The sequence below is a fragment of the Gossypium raimondii genome, chromosome 3, assembly GCF_025698545.1.
Source record: "Gossypium raimondii isolate GPD5lz chromosome 3, ASM2569854v1, whole genome shotgun sequence".
Lineage (NCBI taxonomy): Eukaryota > Viridiplantae > Streptophyta > Magnoliopsida > Malvales > Malvaceae > Gossypium > Gossypium raimondii.
The window spans coordinates 538280-558428 of NC_068567.1; the positions used below are offsets into that span (position 1 = coordinate 538280).

Consider the following 20149-nt stretch of genomic DNA (forward strand, 5'->3'; position numbering starts at 1 on the left):
TTTTGATGTTACTATAATCATGTTATTAATTATGCAGTTTATGTGGATGTCATATAGTATGTCAAATGTTACAAGTGTAATTCCCCAGTTGGTTTACCATCATTCATATGTGTGGTGCATTAATGCACCTCTTATGAATTTTTCAACCGTTGAGTGGTACAGCGAGGACCGGTCTGCGATAATTCAACAAAATATTTTGGATGTTTCAGTCAACTTCAACAATGTCCACAACATTAATAAGAAGGGAAAATATGCAAAGAATTGGACATTAGAACATTAACAATGAATTGTAATGTGAAACACCCGGATGGATAGGAGGCATCGGTTGGACTCTTGTACAGGAGATTTCCTGCCCTTGGTCCACTACCAACGTTGGTACATGGAAAACGAGTTATCGTGCTTGTTTGGGGAGCAGTTGATAGTAGTCCTTAGACACATGCACTGATGAGGGCATCAATAAAGTGAGACTGAGTCGATCCCATCCTTGCCGAAGACAGCCGCCGCCTGATTCCAGTTTTGATTATCAACAACCCAGATCATCAATGATGGTTAATATGCTTAGCTCTGCACCCCAATATTCCACACAACCAATTTTTTTTTACATTTCAAACCGATTCAACTGAACAGGTTGGCAACACCACCTTACATCACCTTTTTTTTTCCTTTTCCCTTGGCTTTTTCTTTTCACGCCCTTTGCCAACTTTTTTTTATAAAAAAAAATAACACACTGACAGCACCACTATAAAAAAAAAAAAAACTGTATTTGTATAATATTTGTTTCGTATTTAAAAAAATATTTGTATTATTTTTTTTGTGATGCTTGACCACTTAACAATATTAGTTAAAAAATTGTTTTTTTTTTACTTCATCGAGATTGATGACAGCAAATGGGAGAAAATCTAAGGTGGTGCCGCCTGATAATGTAGCGGCAACCAAGTTTACTGTAGTAATTAATCGGGATCTTATGCCATTTTCATATATTTTTTTCATATTATTTTGATAATAAAAGAAAACCGTCTATTTCACTAGAGTTCTGATTATTCAAAACATAACACAAACTGTATATAAAGAGCAAAATATGTCATACATATCACACCAATACCTTAAAAATACTTTGAAATTTTATAGAGGAAGAGAGTAACCACGTAGATATCTGGAGTCGACACCCGACTCTCTCACCAGTGCGAGACGTCCAGTTCGAGCAACCTAAATACATGCAAAAAGAATGAAGGAATGTCGTTATACTATGAAGATAGATGATGTGATTGTTACACTGGATGCCAAATGTTATCGACGAACCTCACAGATACCGTAGGGCTCCAACAATCTCTGCAGTGCAACCATCTTGTCCAGATCTCCTGTAAGCTGGAATATGCATCCAAACATATTGTTATACTTGGACTTGGAAAAAAAAGTGTCAAATACAGAAAAGCTCAAGTTTGTTTTTACATATTTGGACCTCCATGTTATGTATGAATGTGTCGGAATACGAATATCAGACATATTTTAGAGGAAGAAGGGCTAGAGTAACGTAGACAAATGCAATGGGTTGATGTTGTTCGGACTAAACGTATCAGATACGAACGTGCTTTTCCATATATTATACAAAAGATCAACACCTAGTGTCCAAATAATTACCTCGAGGGTGACAGTGTGGTCAGAAACATCGACAGCCTTGGCCCTAAAAATGTTGGCAATGTCAAGGACATCTCGTCGAGCAGCGGCATTCACAGCAATCTTTATCAACATTAATTCTCGTTCAGCAAATGGCAACTGTGTAAGATCCCGTACCTAAGAAGTGAAATCAATTGTCAGCCGTTGAGTTCACTCAAGAAATTACAGAGCAAAGGCTAACATCACTGCAAGTTGGTTACGGAAGTTACTCGGTATTGAACACAAAATAGTTAAAGTATGTTACTCAGATTCGGGTGTAAGAAATTAATAGTTTTAGAGTTGCTTCACTAGTGAATGATTCGAAATGCACCCTTCAGTATAATCTCACCTCATGCATATCTACGAGCTTATAGAGTTGCTGCACTAATTTGCTAATTGATTCATCAGTACCAGGGACAACAGTTGTAATACGGGAAAGCCCCTCAACTTCAGCATGTCCAACAGCCAAACTCTGATGATGGTAAAAAGGATTTAGCAGATTAAAACCCCCTAAAAAACAGAGCAGGAAAGAGATAAGAAATAATGACAGCAAACTCACCTGAAGATTATAGCCTCTTCGAGCAAAAACACCTGTAACAAGGTTTAGAACTCCCGGAGAGTCATTTACGAGCATGGATAAAGTATGAGATTGATGTCCACTTGTCTGAGAAACATTAGCAAAAATGTTAATATTACAATAAAATACCATGAAGATACGTTTTAAACAGTGACTCGTGAAAAAAAGGTAGCTCAGCACCAATAGGGACATTAATCTTGGAACATAGAACCAAGCATGTTCTAAGAACAAGTGAAATTTCAAAGTGAAACTACATCATTCTCTCGAGTCATGAAGCTTGTGGCTTACTCATTTATGCTTAACAACTAACAGAACTTATGATGACCCATGTACTAGGAATCAAATTACACTTTATCTCCTTTACTAAAAAAGTTGAGCAACTTAATTCTTGTACATTAAATCAAAGAGCAAACTAGTCCTTTCAGTTAAAATTTTCATCCTTTCCTATTATTAAAAACTGGTGTGGCTGACGAAATAACCAGACGGCTACACATGATGTGCCACGTGTACCTCAATTCGACATACAATAACCAATTTTTAACAGAAGGATCAGTTTGCTCTTTAATCTAATATATAGGGACTAATTTGCTCATTTTTTAAGTAAAAGGGACAAAATGCAATCTGACTCCAAGTACATGTGCCTCCATGATACTTTTACCAACTTTTGATCTATTAGTGTGGATATGTATGTAACAAAGAGAGAGGAGACACTTAACAACCAGCAATAAGCATGCTTACATCTTCATCAGTGAGAACACCCCAATGAGCATCAAGAACTTGATTGATCGTAAAGCCATCAGGCGACTCCACCGGATAGACGTCTCCCTGCATGAGCAGGCAAAAACACATAAAACTATAGATTTTGGAGCAGAAGGTATATGCATTATGCAATGACAGAATATAGGAGCACAGAAAGGCTTACCCCTCCAGAAACATCGGCCTCGCTAAATACTGATTGCTTTCTAGCCCCTGAAAGAGCGTTATCAGGTACTGTTTCTTCAAGATCAGGATATGAAGCTGCTGAAAATCGCCAGAATGGAGCAGATGCACCCATTTTTTCCCTTCTAAGAGCAATCTAATAGGAGATTTGAGGATAAACATATGCATTACTAGCCTTGAACTAATAAAGAACCAACTAGAAATTTTCATCAAGCTCATTTACCTTTCCTGTTCTAGCAATTTCTTTGATCCCAAACTTGCTTAAATTTCTTTGCACAGCAACCATCTTCCCTGGATCTCCTGTTACCTTTGTTTAACACATGATATGTAACATATGATTCAACACTGAAGAAACATAATTGAATCCCTTAGTCCAAAATTTGAAAGAAATGCTTTAAGTTTGGTAAAAGTATCATGGAGGCTTTTGTACTAAGAGCAAATTAGTATTTATACGTTAAATTAAAGAGCTAACTAATCTTTCTGTTAAAAATTTCATTCTTTTCTACTGTTAAAAACTGATCCCAATACATCAGCATGAGGTACTTTGACTCCTCAAGTTTATTAATCTATTGAACAATAATTCATCTGCAGGCAATTAACACCAAAAATTCTGAAGCAACAAGAAGATAATCCATTCATTACCTCAATAGTTAGTGAATGTTCTGAGATATCCACAATCTTGGCCCTGAAGATGTCCACTAACCACATGATCTGATAAGCAAGAAAAGGTCAGCCAATCAAAGGGAAATCTAGAAGGAACTCTCAAGTCTTAACATTCTAAAAATCACAAGCAGGATTTACCTCAGCTCTGAACTTTGGGTCTGCATTCACTTTTATTAGCATTAGCTCACGTTCAACCTGAGGCTCATTTGAGAGATCTTCAACCTATCCATGATACTAAAGTAAGTAAATTTAATAAATTGACATATATAAAAATGTCATCAACCCTTTTAAGATATCATAATGGACAATCTTGAGATACTTAAAAACTTCATAAGGTGTGTTGAGAGGAGATCGACTTCTTCCACGAAAGTCTACAAAATGTCATTGGTCTGGAGTCAGCAGACCCCTCAACGTGTCAGTATGATCCCCTGGTTGAGCCGGGATTATGTTTCTCGACTCTAATGAGAGCCCGAACCAAAGGCAAAGTTTACAAGACAAAAATGTCTCGTTGGATTGGACCATCCATGACGCACAACCTCCTACCAAAGAAACATGAGCATCCACGCACGGTAGGATTTGAACACTTACCCACTATGGGCACATATGCTACTACTTGATTAAGCTAGATCAAGTGATAACATGCCTCCCCTCTAGTGACCTATATGTTATAGGTCAGGGATTCAAATCATACCATAAGCAAATGACTATCATTTCTTCCATAGGTGACCATACACTACACACGATCCATTTTGAAGTCACTCTTACTCTGTGGACCCATGCCCTAGGAAGCCTCTTTAAGCACTCACTCTTTGCAGAGTCGAAAAACAAAATCTCAGCTCGTCTCGAAGACAATACCAGCCCATTGAAGAGTCGGGTCAGCTTCAGACCAACCACACTTTGCAGACTTCACCTAAAGAAGTCTACCTCTCAAAGGCGGATCTAAAAAGGGTAGGTAGGAGCCTCGCCCCGAAAACGAAAACTTTTAGTTCAGCCCCTTAAGAATTATTAAATTATAAATTTATATATGATAAATTTACATTTGGCCCTAAAAAGTTTATGTTTAGCACTTTTCAAATGATAAAATCATAAATTTATAACTGATAAAATTATATTTTAATCTCTCAAAAATTTATAATTCAAATCCGACCCTTATGCACGTTAACAATGGCAGGAAAGGAAACTACTTCCACCCCTATCCTTCAATTTCATCATGCCTAATAAACATCACTACAATATAATGAAGAAGTTTCAGGATAAGATCATACCTTCCAAACGTTCACAAGCTTTTGTAACTGCTCCACAACTTGCTGAAGCACTCTATCAGTACCAGACACAACAATGGTAAAAAGTGCCTTATCTTTATTTAAACCAACCGCAAGTGACTCAATATTATACCCTCTTCTAGCAAAAACTCCAGCAATCCTATTAATCATCCCACTTTCATCCCCAACAAACACCGAAATCGTATGCCGCCTCACCCTTTAATTCACCATAACCAACAGCAAAGCAGCAATTATAGTAAGTAAACTGAAACAAAAACAAAAACCCAAAACGTAAAACGTAAAACGTAAAACGTAAAACAAAGAGGTTAGATTAAAATACGTACTTTGAACGAGTTGGAGTTGAAGGAACGGGTCCATTGGCAAGGAAATTGCTGTTTGAGATCTTATCGTCGACACTCTTTGGGGTAAAGACCAGTTTTCTCGGGACATGGATGATGGGTCTTATTGTTTTTGAAGGGAAAGTAATGGGTTTATGAACTGAGTCTGACTCGGTCTTTGAGCAGTGGATCTGTAGGTGTGGAACAGTGGAGAGAGCCGCCATGACAGCAAAGAATGGAAGCAAAAAAAAAAAAAACAGATACGATACTGTTACTAAATTAGAGTAAGATATAAATTGAGGAAATAAAACTGGTTAAATTTCTCTATTAGTCCCTGCATTGTTATAGTATTGGTAAAATTCTTTCATTAGTCACTATATTTTGCGAAAGTTGTGGATTTGTACTTTGCAAATTTTAAAATTATAATCTTCACCAATCGATAATTGTTAAATTCATTCGCTTAAGTTTTGTTATTTCCAATATCTAATGAGGCACACATATTATCATATGTGTAATGTAGCTTGTTATTTCCATGTATTACTAAAATTTTAGTTAATGGATTAACAACGGTCTTTTACGTAAGTCCGACTATATTGATACACAAACAATTATATTAATCTAATATAAAATAAATGTGTGTATTCATTTATTTAAATGTAGACAATTGAATCAAAATCAAAGTTCCATATACACATATGAATTACAATTAAAGTTTCATGTGTATAATTGCATTAAATCAAAGTTCATATATCAAATTGCACATTGAACTAAAGTTCATGTATAAATTTGATAATTTTCCTTCTAAATACGATGCGGTAATCATATTATCATATTGTAATGTCATATATTACTCACAAAAAAAAAAGTTAATAGATTCAATAGTTGTCATTTGTGTTTAGATTAAAATTTGAAATTGAAAAGTATAGAGACTAAAAACGATCCAATTGGAGAACAATGACTAACTCATTAGTTTTATGCATGGTACAAGACTAATATCACAATTTAACTAAATGGATTAGACTACTATTATTTAATTCAGGACTAAAATTTAAATTTTGAAAAATATAAGGATTAAATTTGACCAACTAAACTAAAATTGATTCAATTAAAATATATGTACTAAATCCACAATTTACTCAAAATATAGGGATTAAAAACAAAATTTGACAGAAGAGAAATGGCCGGATATGTTGTTCGGTAGCTTAAACGGCGCCGTTTGGATTTTTCCATTGGGGGACAAAAGAGGAAACTTACTCATTAACAAACATTTTTAGCCTCTTTACAGCTAAAATATAACTTTTTAATTATTTTTTATTTTTATATTTTTATTTAAATTCTCTCATATTTTCGATAAAGGTTTAAATATTCATATATGATAAGACTCAAACCTACGATTACAAGGTTTTTAAAATTTTAATTTTATATCAATTGAGTCTTAGCTCAATTGGTATTGACATTATTACCAGTGCAACAAGACGTGGGGAGAGGCTATGGGTAACTCTAGGTATTATATCAAAAAGAGTAGATATGATAACAACCTATAATGAGATTAATGTAAAAAAAACTTTAATTTTATCATTGAATCAATAATTTATTAACAATATAATCTAATATTTTAGTAATTATTATTATACATGCCCGTATCATATTAATTATTTTAATGTTACATAATGTAGACTTGTTCATGGACGGGTTATCTGTACAGGTTTGAAGGCTCGTTTGAAATTTGGGAGGGTTTAGGTTAAAATATTAAGCCCGAAAAATTAGCTCGTGCAAAAAAAAAAATCAAGCCTATTTAAAATATGGAACGTGCTAGAGTTTGAACATTTAAAGCCCAAGCTTAGTTCAACCCGTTTTTTAAGTTTGTAATACTTTATATTATGTATGTTATAACACATAAAAATATAATACTATTATAATATAAATATTAACAAACGTTAACATGATTATATATAAAAATTTAATAAATAAAAAAGTATAAAATATTAAATATTAAACTAAAAAATAACATGGGCATATAAAAAATGGGCTTTGATTAATTATTTACAAATATTAATAGATTTGAGTAAAATTTTAGGTTTATATTTTGTGCTACGTCGAACAAATATAAAATATGTTAATATCATTCTTAAATTCAATCCAATCTAACCTGATACGGTTCATGAATACCTCTAACTAATAAGCCCAAAACTATTAATGTACTCATCTCTGTACACTATAATCAATCCCAACATGATACCTAGCCCATAAAGAATAGCTAGTGCCTATACATGTGTGAAATGGGCTAAAAATTTGCCTCACTTTGTTATAAAATTCATCGTTAATTGGTGTTTAAATTTTAAAATATTTTAATTATATCATTAAACTATAGAAATTATATTAATAAAAATTTCATTACTAAAACTATTAAAATCGTTAAGTAAGATATCAAATATTGTGTGGTATAATTTAAAATATATCATAAAAATATTAGTTTTTATGTTTTCGAACTTTTATAAAACTTTATTTTTCACGCATTTTTTTCAATTTTACTTTATTTTTAATTCTAACTTTAAAAGTTATGCGAAACATTACGATTCTCTTCAAGATTTTCATTTTAAATTATGATGATAAAATTTAGCATGTCATTTAAGAAATAAATTAACGATTTTAATAATAAAATGAATTGATTAATATAACATCGATAATTTAATTCAATCACGAGTGAAATGATAAAGGGTTAATTTTTTTAGAACAATTTCATTATAGGTTCGAATAATATCTACTCTTTTTGACACAATGTCTCGAACTACTCATAGCCCCTCCTCAACCCATAAATAGGAAGATAATGCGCTTCTGCTCATTTGAATCCACGTCCTACGGCATTGGCAACATTGCTCATACCAATCGAGCTATAGCTCGATCGACTAAAGGATTAATTTTTCAAAAAGAGTTGAATTAATTTTTCAATGAAAATACTGACTCAAATGTCAAACTTTTAAACATGGCAGCGCACATAATGATCCGCGTGTACTTTATGCTATTTTTTAAAATTTTTATGAACTTTATATTTTTTTGAATTTTTTTATTTTATATGTTTTATAAATTTAAAATTATTTTTTATGTAAAATATAAGAGAAATAATTTCATGTCAACGATTAAAGAACAAAGATTTTAAAATTATTTTTTAAAAATTTAATGTTTTAGTTAGTATTTTCATTAAAGAACAACGATTTGACTATTTTTGAAATGTTAATGACCAAATTTAACTATAAAAAGGACCAAATTGAAAAAATATAAACGTTAGAGGCTAAGTTTATTATTATGCATTACACAATTAAATCCACTCGAATTTATTATCTTTCTAAAAAAAAAAATTAGATCAGCATGGTTGACAATGAAGCTATTAATAAACCATTCACGTGAATAAAGAAAAATTTGAGGTTCTCATAGCTTATCTCCTTTCAACGATGCTATTTTCTTTTATCCACATGGATAGATCCGGCTATTAAGGACAAACGTTTAAATTAGGTTAAATTCTACTTCAAGTTTTTATTCTTTTCGTACAATTAAAATTGAAATTGAATAGGTATAGCAGGTGGTGTGATCCGAGATGCAATTGATTTATGATTTTTGAGATTAGCAAGAAACATCGAGATGTGCAATGAGTATGAGGTAGAAGTCTAGGGCATTCTGGATGGTCTTGACTAAGCTTGGAAGTTTGGATGTCGAGATGTTTTGCTAGAAACAGATTGTTTGGAAAAGCTACACTATATTAAGGGGAACCTGACGATACATTAGGCGGAATCATATGTTGTTAATACGATTCGAGATTTGTTGAGTTGTGATTGAGATACCAACTTAAAACATGTGCATCGAGAATGCAATAGGTTGGTTGATTGCTTAGGAAAGCTGCAGAAAGAATAGGCATTGACGTTCATTGTTGGTTTCAACCCCCTGATTTTGCTCTGAATGCATTGCATGAAGACCTTAATGGTTTATCTACTACTAGACTAATTGCTATGTAATAGCCTGTATTGCTTTTATTTAAACAAAAAAAATTGAAATTGAAATTTTCTATTTTATTTTTAGAAATTTAGTATTTTTACTTTTCACATTTTAAAATTTCTGTTAAAATGTTAAGACCGTTAAAACTTTTCAGTAAAATTTATTAGTGTGACACTTTCAAATAAAAAAATACTCAACTTCGTAACCATTTAACAGAAAAAAAAATGACGTTTGTTATACATCTAGTTCTTAGAGGCACTCCTCACCTTTACAAGTCACATAAACAGACGTGAACACTAGCGAATCTCACGCATTAACCACCATTCTCGATTTCAACTACCATATTCATCTAATGTAATTGAAAGAATATCTCACTGCCACCTTAGGATCATAGCTTAGGGTATATAAACCCTTAGCTCCACCTAAAAAGGGGACCTCTCTCTCTCTCCTTCTTCTTCATTCTCAATATTTGACTCAACCAAAGTTATAACCTAAACACCCTTTAGGATGGCTTTTGCACCTTGCCTAAGCAAGGTGAATTGCACGATACAACCGTCATCTCCACCTTATTTGATCTTAGCATCGAGCCATCAACAATGTTAAAATAAACTTGAATTTAACAGTATTAACAATTGGACTTGCATTGTTAAATTTGAATGGTAGGGGACCATATTCCTTGAAATAAAAATAAAAAGAACTTGGAATATATTTTATCCTTTAAATTAATATGAAAGGAATTAGATTGAAACAACTAAAGTTTGAAGAAATATATCTCCATAATGTTAGAAAAATGGTGGTTCAGCTTTTAAATATAAGATTACCGGTAATAAGAATTACCATAATGTAATATTATTTAGCATATTATCGAGTATGTTACTATTTGCTTTTTTTTACCATTTGATAAAAATGTATTTTTTAATAAATAAATCAAAATTGGGATGAATGAACATGAAAAAAAGAGAGAGAATATAATCAAAATATAATATAATAGATAGGATATTATCTTTCCTTTAACTTATAATAAATAAAGAAATATAGTTGAAATGTTACTCGAAAAATATATTAAATAAGTGGATAATTTGATTCATTAGTTTTAAGGTAAATTACTTTTCTAGTCACTCTAAATAGGCGTTATTTCTATTTTGGTTATCCCAATTTTTTTTGTTTATTTAGTCACTGTTATTAAAAAATTGATCAAATTGATCACTCCACTATTAACCTATCTCTTCCATCGTTCTATTTATTTTTTATTTTTTAATTATAGTCATGGAGTCAATCCACTATAAGTACCATCACTAAACTCCCCATTATATACGAAAGCAACTTAATTTTATGCATTGCCCAATGACATTGTCATAAATATATTACCCTCATAGGATATCCTTAATCTATTTCGATTAAATTCGTTCGTCCGATATGATCCTATTTTGTCTCATAGTCATAATTGCATCTTTCTATGATGAAAATGATTATTACTAACAAATAGTAATAGCAATAATTTATCTTGACAAATAGCTTGTGATCGCGTTCATTTTTCATAATCCATGTAATGTCAATGAAAGGATGTTATTTACTCTTTGAACGAGCTATAAATTCCACTATCGTAAATGAAGTCATGCAATACATAAGTCATATACCTGACATACTAACTTTCGACTTTGACATCAACTGAGCTCAAACTTTCAATATTTCAAAGTAAATGAGTTACATATTCATAGCCAGTTGCTTAGGGTGGGTTTGGATGGGTGGTGCGTTTATCTGCGGTTAGTGTAAAAACAGCGGTGGCGGTGAGATTAGATACTATAGCGATACTGTAGTGTGAGACAAAAAGTAAGCTAAACGCACTGCACCGCACCCAATCGCCCATCCAAACCCACCCTTAGTCGGGATTAAGGTAAACCACATTATGAATGTCACAAGTGAGTTTATCCATAAACGGATTTAGTATTAATTCAACTTGAGGTTCCGTTTGATCTATTGTCAAACCAGACAATCACACTTGTGTATCTATCTTTTTGAAAGTTATTCGCTTCAATACCAAGACAATATATCTCTCCAATTGAACTTGATAGACAACATAATACTCCATTTAGTCAATTGCTTATTTTGATTCTTTAAATTATAGGTTATTCAGGTTACCTACTAATATAAGTTGTCTTCTCGCATCATAATCTAACCGTATGATGCCACTTGGTATTAGTTAGACCTTAGGTAATTGCGAGTCTATATTTGCTTTGTTCATTTTACTTTTTGTGTAAAAACCGGTGAGAATAAAATACAAAAGATAATAATTATAACTATGGAATTTTATTAACCAATCTGCTTGAAAAATTACAAGTGTATAAGATAAAAAAATTGCACTAAAGACACAAAAACCTAACAGTAATGTGCTAAGTGATTATTTACATTCAGACAATCCTATTATTAAAAAAACTTACATTTTGTAAGCCAAACGCCTCCCAATAGTACTGTTTTGGATCCAGGCTGGACTAATCAATCAGATCGGTTGATATATTAATCCAAACAAAAAGATTTGAATTGACCTTTAAGTGAATTGTTTGTAAACAATAAAATTGAAAATTGAGACAAAAACTCGGTGGTTAAATCGATTTATAAATATTTAATAATCTTTATAAAATTTTAATTGTTAATTTAATTATTGTTGAATAAACAATTACACTGTTTAAACCAAAAACTGATAACCTAATGACCCCTTATAAGTAGTATGAATTTTTTTCGTCTAAAAATATATAATTAAAATATTAAAATACTAACCAACACGTGGTTGAGTGCAATAGTCAGGTATATTATACTTCCAATGGGAAAACATAAATTCAAATCTTAAAGACAACGGGACAGTCACAAGCCCCGAATATGAATCTTGACATACATAATATAAAAAAATATTAAAATCGTAACATATTGTAGGGTAATAGGGATGGCAACAATAATTAAAAAGAGGATGGGGTTCAAAGGCTTGAAAATTGAAAGGTAGAGACTTCCACATGTTAGCTTAAATGTGGGGTTACCCATCCCCATGACTTATTTATGGAGTTTTTCTATATCTCAATTATTGGTGACCCCTAACCCTTTTCACTTACCAACAACTATTATAAATAAAATTATTTGATTAAATATTAGGTTAATTGGCATTATATTATTAATTTTAAAAATTATTGTGGGTAATGTGACAAATAATTAGAGATTTGAAGGTTTCAAAGGTAATTTAATAAAAACATTTTAAATTGTTCCAAATTATAAAAGAATAAATAAAAAGTAGGAAAATGATATCCACTTTGATTGGACTCAATTGAAAACTATATATGTATTCAAATTGAGGTCGGCCAAAAGCAAAAGTAGAGTTTACAGCTACCATTATATATATATATATATATGAAAAGAAAACAATGGACGAAACTTTAGCCTAAAGCATATATATATATATATAAACAAAGAAGAAAAAACAAACGATTTATTGTATGAAAGACTCGTGACTGCCAACACAACAACCTTTGATTTATACAAAATTTATGAATTGATAGGATTACATATTTTAATAAAAAAATATCATCTTTTCTCATAATAATAAAAAAAAACATTTTAAAGTTTGATTACGTGGATTGAGTCTTAACTTGATTGGCATGGATATTGTTATTAATGTAGGAGAATGTGGGTTCGAGTGTGCTGAAATGTATTATCCTCCTATTTATGGTTGGAGAGGAGCTCTGGGTAGTTCTAGACATTGTGTCAAACTAAACAGATATGATCGGAACCTATAATGAGATTGTTCAAAAAAAAGTTTAATTATAAAAGGTGAATGAATTTGAAAGGTATCTAGATTATAGGATCTCTTTTTAATAGAGAGACTAATTTCATTCAATCCCTATAATAAAAGGATATCCGGGTACTTTGACCAATTATAAAATAGATATTATTGTTGATTGAGTCTTAGTTCGATTGATATTGTTTTTTTAAGGTTGGGGAGGGATTATGGTTACTTCTAGGCATTTTACCAAAAACATCTCAATATCATGGTTAATCTCATCAGATAGCCTCAAATTCTGACATTGATTTTAAATTGGTCCTCAAAATTCAAGACATTGTAATTGAGTTCTTAAAGCATTAATATCATATCAATCAAGCATTTTTATCAGTCTAGCCATTACCTTGGACGTTAAATGCAAGATCAAATCAAATGGCGAGTAAATTTAAAATAAGCGGATCAAATTGTAAACATATGTATACTTATTACGTGGACAACTTAGATTTGATATGTTAAAAAAAAAAAAGGACATTTCCCTACTAATTTTATTGGCATTATCTAGTTTTCTAACACGTTGAATCCAAGTTGAGGTACACATGTGTAAGTCATATGAATTGATTGTGACATTTGAGCGTAAATTGATGGCTAGAGTGATAAAATGACGCAATTGATATAATATTAATACTTTAGAGATTAAATTAAATTGTTTAAAACTTATGGATCAATTTAAACTCTAAACAAAAGTTTGAGTATGTTTGGTGCAATTAACCCTAACTATTAATATAAAATAGTCTACTCGGTTCACATGCCAAAAATCTTAACTAACTTAAACCGATTCTATTTTGATCGATCTTATCCTAATTAAAAAAAGTTGAAATATGCTATTAGTCCTTGAACTTCTATACAAGTTGAGAATTAGTCCTTATACTTAAAAAGTTAAAAATTCAACCCTCCTACTTTTTCAATTTAAAAATCCTAGTCACATGTCAACTTAACATATTTATTTTCTGCCAATCATATGTCACGTGTGAAGTCGATGAATTTTAACAGAAAACACTAACAATATGTTAATGATTAGATTACGGTTTTTAAATTAGAAAAGTAAGTGACTTAGTTTTTAACTTTTTAAGTAGGTTAAAATATGGCACAAGTTCATGCACTATTAATAAATTTGGAATCTAGTCCCTATACTTTTATTTTAGGAAATTAATCCTCTGCTTTTGATTTCAAACTTTAAGTCTAATTGTTAACATTGTTAAAACTATTTTGTTAAATTCAATTTCATTACAACATTTTTTTAGTTCCATGGATACTAAGTGAGTGTTTTTTAATTTCAAAATGTCACACAAATAAAATTAATAAAATATTTTAACAAGATAACAATTAGACCAAAGTAAATGGACTAAATTTCAAATTTGGGAACATAAATAGATCGATGACATATTGTAACCTTTTAATTACAATGAATGTATCTAGGAAGTCCCTCTATTATAAAGATCGAATTAGTCCTCTAATATTATTAAAAGGAATCAAATAAGACAAAATCGAAAAATAGTTAACATTTCTTGTTTAATAAATGACATGAAAATTACTTTTCATTCACAGTTCAACTCCAAACAAAAATATTTTTTATCATAAGAAGCCGTCAAAATATAACTCTATTAAACAATTTAATAACAATTTTAAACTGTAACTGTTAACTCTGTTGAAATTTGGGCTTATTTGATTTTTTAATAATATAGAGACTAAATTGATACATTTAATAGTAGAGGGACTAATTTGATACAATCTATATAATAAAAGAACCTACCAAGTAGATTTACCTTTTTAAGTAAAATAACTAAATCTCAAAAACTAAAAACTTGAATGAAAACAGAGTAAAAGCTAAAAAGCAGAAGGCTTTGTTGTCGTCTAAGAAAAACCAAATTTTTTCCACTATTTTTCGACTTTTTTCTCTTCCACCATTGTTGGCTATGCGTTTACTTCGGAGCCAAAGAAACCAAAATCGTCTTCTTCCCTTCATCATCATCAACATCACTTGTTCATCATCATCTTCATCATAATATCATATTTGTTTCCCTTTCCTCTGTTCCATTATCGAGAGCCCCTAAGCTTAAACTCTTCTTCCTTTTTTTGGCTCTCGATCTTTTTCAGAACCAAAAAAAAAAAAAAAAGAGAAGAACTAATCGTTTTTACACTTTGGGTTTTCTTAAATGAAGATGGAGAACTTAGCATCGCAGTTAAAACGGGGAATTTCCCGGCAATTCTCAACCGGGTCTTTAAAACGGAGTTTAAGCCGTCAATTCACTCGGCAATCGTCGCTTGAACCACGGCGGAACAATTTGCGGTTTAGCTTTGGACGGCAATCATCGTTGGACCCAATTAGACGAAGGAATAGTCAAGATGAGATGTCGGTGCCGGAGAATTTGGATTCGACTATGCAGCTTTTGTTTATGGCGTGTAGAGGGGATGTTAAAGGAGTAGAAGATTTGTTGAATGAAGGGATTGATGTTAATAGTATTGATCTTGATGGTCGTACTGCTTTACATATTGCTGCTTGTGAAGGTCATGTTGAGGTTGTTAAGCTTCTTCTTAGTAGAAATGCTAATATTGATGCTCGTGATCGTTGGGGTAGCACGGTACATTTCTTCTTTAATTTACCTTTTTCGTGTTGAGCGGAGGTTGATTCTTGTATATAGAGTTCGTATGGCCTTTTATCGAGGTTTTGTCTTTTTATCGTGTTTGAGGCTGCCTGAGGAGGTGGTCTATAGGGGTTGTCTCCTTATCCTACGGAAGAGCTCCAGTGTTTGAGGCTACCTGAAGAGGCAGCAAGCTCAATAAAACAAGAGATCTCATTGGTGCACCGAAGACTTCTTTAGAAGGACTCGATATAGGAATGGGAATATGATCATTTAAACACACGAAAGAACTTAGAAAAATATTGAAAGTTGGACGTTTTAGCTTTGATCAATTTTGTGGGTCAAGTATATGGGGATATGTCCTAAGTAGCTTTGATTAATATGCATATATGGGATTCAGGATATTCCCTTCTAAATACATGAAAAAACTTGTAAAAAAAATAGAAAGTTGTACACATTAGCTTTGATTAATAAGGTTTGGGATTTTGTGGAGGTCAGTGAATAATCTGGTGTTGTTGGATTTGGCAAATTAGGATGATATATATGCCTTTACAACACTATATAACTGATTACTTATCAATATTCATGATGATGGTATGAATGAACGTTGAGCAATGTAAATATAGTTATATTCTTATATGGCCAGGCAGCTGCTGATGCAAAGTACTATGGCAATGTAGAAGTGTACGAGATTTTGAAGGCCCGAGGAGCCAAAGTTCCTGTAAGATAAATGAATTTTCTTCCTATTTTGCTTCTATCTATATGTCATTATGTATGGAGGTCCTTGTACAAAGATTCAATTGCATTTTGCCCCCTCTACTAAAAAAATGGACAATTAGTATGTTAGATCAAAGAGCAAACGATCCCTTTTGTTAAAAATTCCATCCATTTCTACTATTACAAACTGGTCCCTGTACGTCAACATGTGTGACTGTTTAATTATTCTGTCAGTCACATATAGAGACTAATTTGACTCTTAGTATAAGGACTTCCATGGTACTTTTACCGATATTATGCATGCATGAAGATTGTTATTTACTATCTACCATGATATTAGAAAACCAGGAAGACGCCAATGACAGTTGCTAATCCTCAAGAGGTGCCTGAGTACGAGCTTAATCCGATGGAGCTTCAAATTCGGAAGTCTGACGGTATAACAAAGGTACAGATTCCCCATCATTTCATTTTTCGGGATTGATGCTGTCAGAAACTAATGTATGGTCCAATACGAAAGACGGTTCGGTTGATTTGCAGATGGTATTCTGCATTTCATCTAGCATTCACTATAGTATTGACAGATTAGTAGACATGTGCTCGTATTTTCGTTCGAGCGAACTTCGACGTGTATTTTAGGCAATCATGGTTGTTTCCCTCTGGGGTGGCAAATTTTTTTTTTTTTTTTTTGTATTCTATGCCTTTTTATAAGTTGACATTTCATAAATCACTTGCCAGGGATCATATCAAGTGGCAAAATGGAATGGCACTAGGGTATCTGTAAAGATATTTGATAAGGACAGCTATTCAGACCCTGAAAGCATGTATGCACTTACCTTGGTTTCTTTTCAGATATGTACTTTCCTTTTCGATATCTGTTCTTTACACTTCCGATGTACTTTGTACACTTTCGTGGGATTCAAAGTGTTTGTCATTCCTGTTTAATGTATATTTGTGCATACACCAAAAGTAGTTCTTGCAGAGCCTAACACTGAGTTACATTCACATTTGTTCCCTTAACAGAAATGCTTTCAAATATGAGTTAACTTTACTAGAAAAAGTTCGACATCCAAATGTGGTTCAATTCGTCGGAGCCGTTACACAAAACATTCCCATGATGATTGTTTCGGAGTATCATGCAAAAGTAAGCATGTCTTTTTGTTATGTTGATTCGTCTATTTAACCAGTATATATGCATTGCTGTTGACATTACCATGGCGACGATCCTTGTTTCAGGGCAACTTCCAAAACTACCTTCAAAAGAAAGGGCGTCTATCAACATCCAAAGTTTTAAGATTTGCTGTTGACATTGCCAGGTATCATGTTATCGTATATCATATATATATAATCATACATAATCATACATGGGACAGCTTTGATGACCGTTGTTTTCTTGATATCAGGGGAATGAATTACCTTCATGAATGTAAACCGGATCCGATCATCCATTGCAATTTACAGCCAAAGTAAGGGAATGCCTTGCAGGTTGAATTACTTGAATGTTACGTTATTGTAATGAACTGTCCTTTAATATTTGAAATTTTGGTAAGGTGCCAGAAATGTTTTGCTGGATAATGGTGGTAAGTTGAAGATAGCCGGTTTTGGTTTATTGAGGTTATCAAAATTATCAGCTGACAAGGCCAAATTAGCACGTCCAGACGATCAACTTGATCCATCAAGTATGTTATGTGACAAAAAAAAAAAAAAAACTTCCGTCTGGATGTTATAATCTTTTCTGCTAATGCTTTAGCTTCTGTTTCTATTGTAGATATATATATGGCACCCGAAATTCATAAAGATATGATATTCGATCGAGGTGTTGATGCATATTCTTTCGGTGTTATGCTATACGAGGTAACAAACACGATGTTTCATTCATTGTGATCATGCCCAGATTTCACGGGGTATTGACTGGTTTTTCCTATATGAGTGTTCAGATGATTGAAGGAGGAGTGCCGTTTCATCCTAAACCCGCCGAAGAGGCCGTAAAATTGATGTGTTTTGAGCAAAAGAGACCGCCACTCAAGATCAAATCGAAAAGTTGTCCTTGGGAATTAAGGGAGTAAGTCTTGGAGATTTTCCTTGCTTTCCAAGCTTCAAGTTCATTAGTACAGTTTATCTTGTATTCTAAGGTTTATTTCGATTATAATGTATGAACAGGCTTATCGGAGAATGTTGGGATCAAGAACCACTCATAAGACCGACTTTTTCGGAAATCATCGTACGATTAGAAAGAATAGTTGCCAGTTGCACGAAACAAGGGTGGTGGAAAGACACTTTCAAGCTTCCTTGGTATGGTTCTATAACTTGATTTTTTCGATTAAGTGGTCGTTTCTATATGTTAGATATGAATGACCTGTTATCGGACTACTTTGAAATGGTTATAATCTATGTTGCCTGGACACGGGTGCGAGAATCAGGTTTTTTCGGGGTCATACATGATAGGTAAATGGAAACCTACATGTGAGTGACAAGCCTACTTAAATTTTGACGGTTAACGACCGGATTCGACATAAATCCAAACTTCCTGAACACCTACATTGCTCTCATTCCTTCGAGTTCCGAGTTTTGACCACTTGGTAGCCTTGGATAAAATGTCTTAGTAAATATGTTTTGTTGTTGCAGGAAATGAGGGGAAACTTGAGTTCATTCGGAAAAAGCAAAAACCAGACAAGGATTTCATGGGAGGTTCCGATTTTGATATCGAGTTTTCAAACCTTCATCTTCGAGATTGTATGTTATAAACTCGAGCTAAACAAAATACTGAATCATGTTCACATAAAAAGAAAAAAAAGAGATGAACTTCCTTCTCATTTTAGTCTCTTTCTTTGTCGTGTTTGATGGGTAAAAGAGCTTAAAAATGGAACAGAGTATACATATCCAAAGGTTTACTGTAATTTTACTTAGATCACGTTTGGGATAATTACACTAATAGTACTTCAACTATAACAAATCTTTCAATGTGATATATGTACTTTTAAATATGCATAATCATATTTTGGCATGTGGCATTGTATAATAATACGATGTGTCTTAATAAATAATTAATTATTAGCATGGTCCATTTAATTTCGCACTGAGTTGATTATTTATTTACGTCAAATTATAGAGCAAAAATTTGAAGCTTAAATTTCAATTCCGGACCAATGATCGAACTAATCAGGTCACTCGTTCATACGATTCGATTAATAAATTATTAAAAATCATAAATATAAAAAATATATATATTTAAAAAATAAAAAAAATTGGTTCAATTGACACTTACTGGTTCATGGGTCAACTAGTTTGATGCCTCTCTCTAGATCGACACCCTGGTTGGTCCAATCTGGTTCAAACAACCATGACTCTAAGTCTCTATATTTCATACATTTGGAATTTAACCCTCCTACCTTTATTTTCAATAATTTAATCTCTCTACATTTTAGATTTAAAAATCTACTTTCAAATTATATAATATAACCACGTAACACTTTAATTGAGAAGTTAACGATATTAATTATTTTAATTAATTAATAACATTATAAAATTTTAAACTAATTAATAATATTATATAAATATAGATACTAAATTCTGTTAGAAACTAAAGTATAAAGATTAAATTTTAAATAAAAACA

The 20149-nt window shown here is 32.2% G+C and overlaps 2 protein-coding genes across 2 annotated transcripts; one reads left to right on the forward strand and one right to left on the reverse strand.

Moving 5' to 3' along the window:
- Positions 1-970: 970 nt before the first annotated feature.
- On the reverse strand, positions 971-5694 carry LOC105796317 (acetolactate synthase small subunit 2, chloroplastic). Its single transcript, XM_012625957.2, has 12 exons — positions 5439-5694; positions 5098-5311; positions 3971-4054; positions 3812-3880; positions 3393-3476; positions 3153-3305; positions 2969-3055; positions 2213-2317; positions 2003-2125; positions 1639-1791; positions 1300-1365; positions 971-1206 (listed from the first exon to the last, which is right to left on the reverse strand). The coding sequence occupies exons 1-12, from the start codon at positions 5654-5656 to the stop codon at positions 1123-1125; spliced, it is 1440 nt and encodes a 479-aa protein (XP_012481411.1). The 5' UTR covers positions 5657-5694; the 3' UTR covers positions 971-1122.
- Positions 5695-15070: 9376 nt separating this feature from the next.
- Positions 15071-19353, forward strand: LOC105796316 (integrin-linked protein kinase 1). The gene is made up of 12 exons (XM_012625956.2): positions 15071-15821; positions 16468-16542; positions 16879-16983; positions 17274-17359; positions 17559-17679; positions 17772-17851; positions 17939-18001; positions 18093-18214; positions 18304-18389; positions 18473-18597; positions 18696-18827; positions 19161-19353. The coding sequence occupies exons 1-12, from the start codon at positions 15396-15398 to the stop codon at positions 19165-19167; spliced, it is 1428 nt and encodes a 475-aa protein (XP_012481410.1). The 5' UTR covers positions 15071-15395; the 3' UTR covers positions 19168-19353.
- Positions 19354-20149: the final 796 nt, after the last annotated feature.

What these genes read in the sequence shown, in the direction of transcription:
- LOC105796317 (XM_012625957.2), bottom strand. Translation starts at nt 5,656, where the DNA reads ATGGCGGCTCTCTCCACTGTTCCACACCTACAGATCCACTGCTCAAAG. An exon ending in TCAACTCCAACTCGTTCAAA is followed by an intron (nt 5,312 to 5,438) that starts GTACGTATTTTA and finishes GGTGAATTAAAG; the next exon opens with GGTGAGGCGGCATACGATTT. An exon ending in AACATTCACTAACTATTGAG is followed by an intron (nt 3,477 to 3,811) that starts GTAATGAATGGA and finishes TGTTAAACAAAG; the next exon opens with GTAACAGGAGATCCAGGGAA.
- LOC105796316 (XM_012625956.2), top strand. Translation starts at nt 15,396, where the DNA reads ATGAAGATGGAGAACTTAGCATCGCAGTTAAAACGGGGAATTTCCCGG. An exon ending in CCCGAGGAGCCAAAGTTCCT is followed by an intron (nt 16,543 to 16,878) that starts GTAAGATAAATG and finishes CCATGATATTAG; the next exon opens with AAAACCAGGAAGACGCCAAT. An exon ending in TTTCGGAGTATCATGCAAAA is followed by an intron (nt 17,680 to 17,771) that starts GTAAGCATGTCT and finishes TCCTTGTTTCAG; the next exon opens with GGCAACTTCCAAAACTACCT.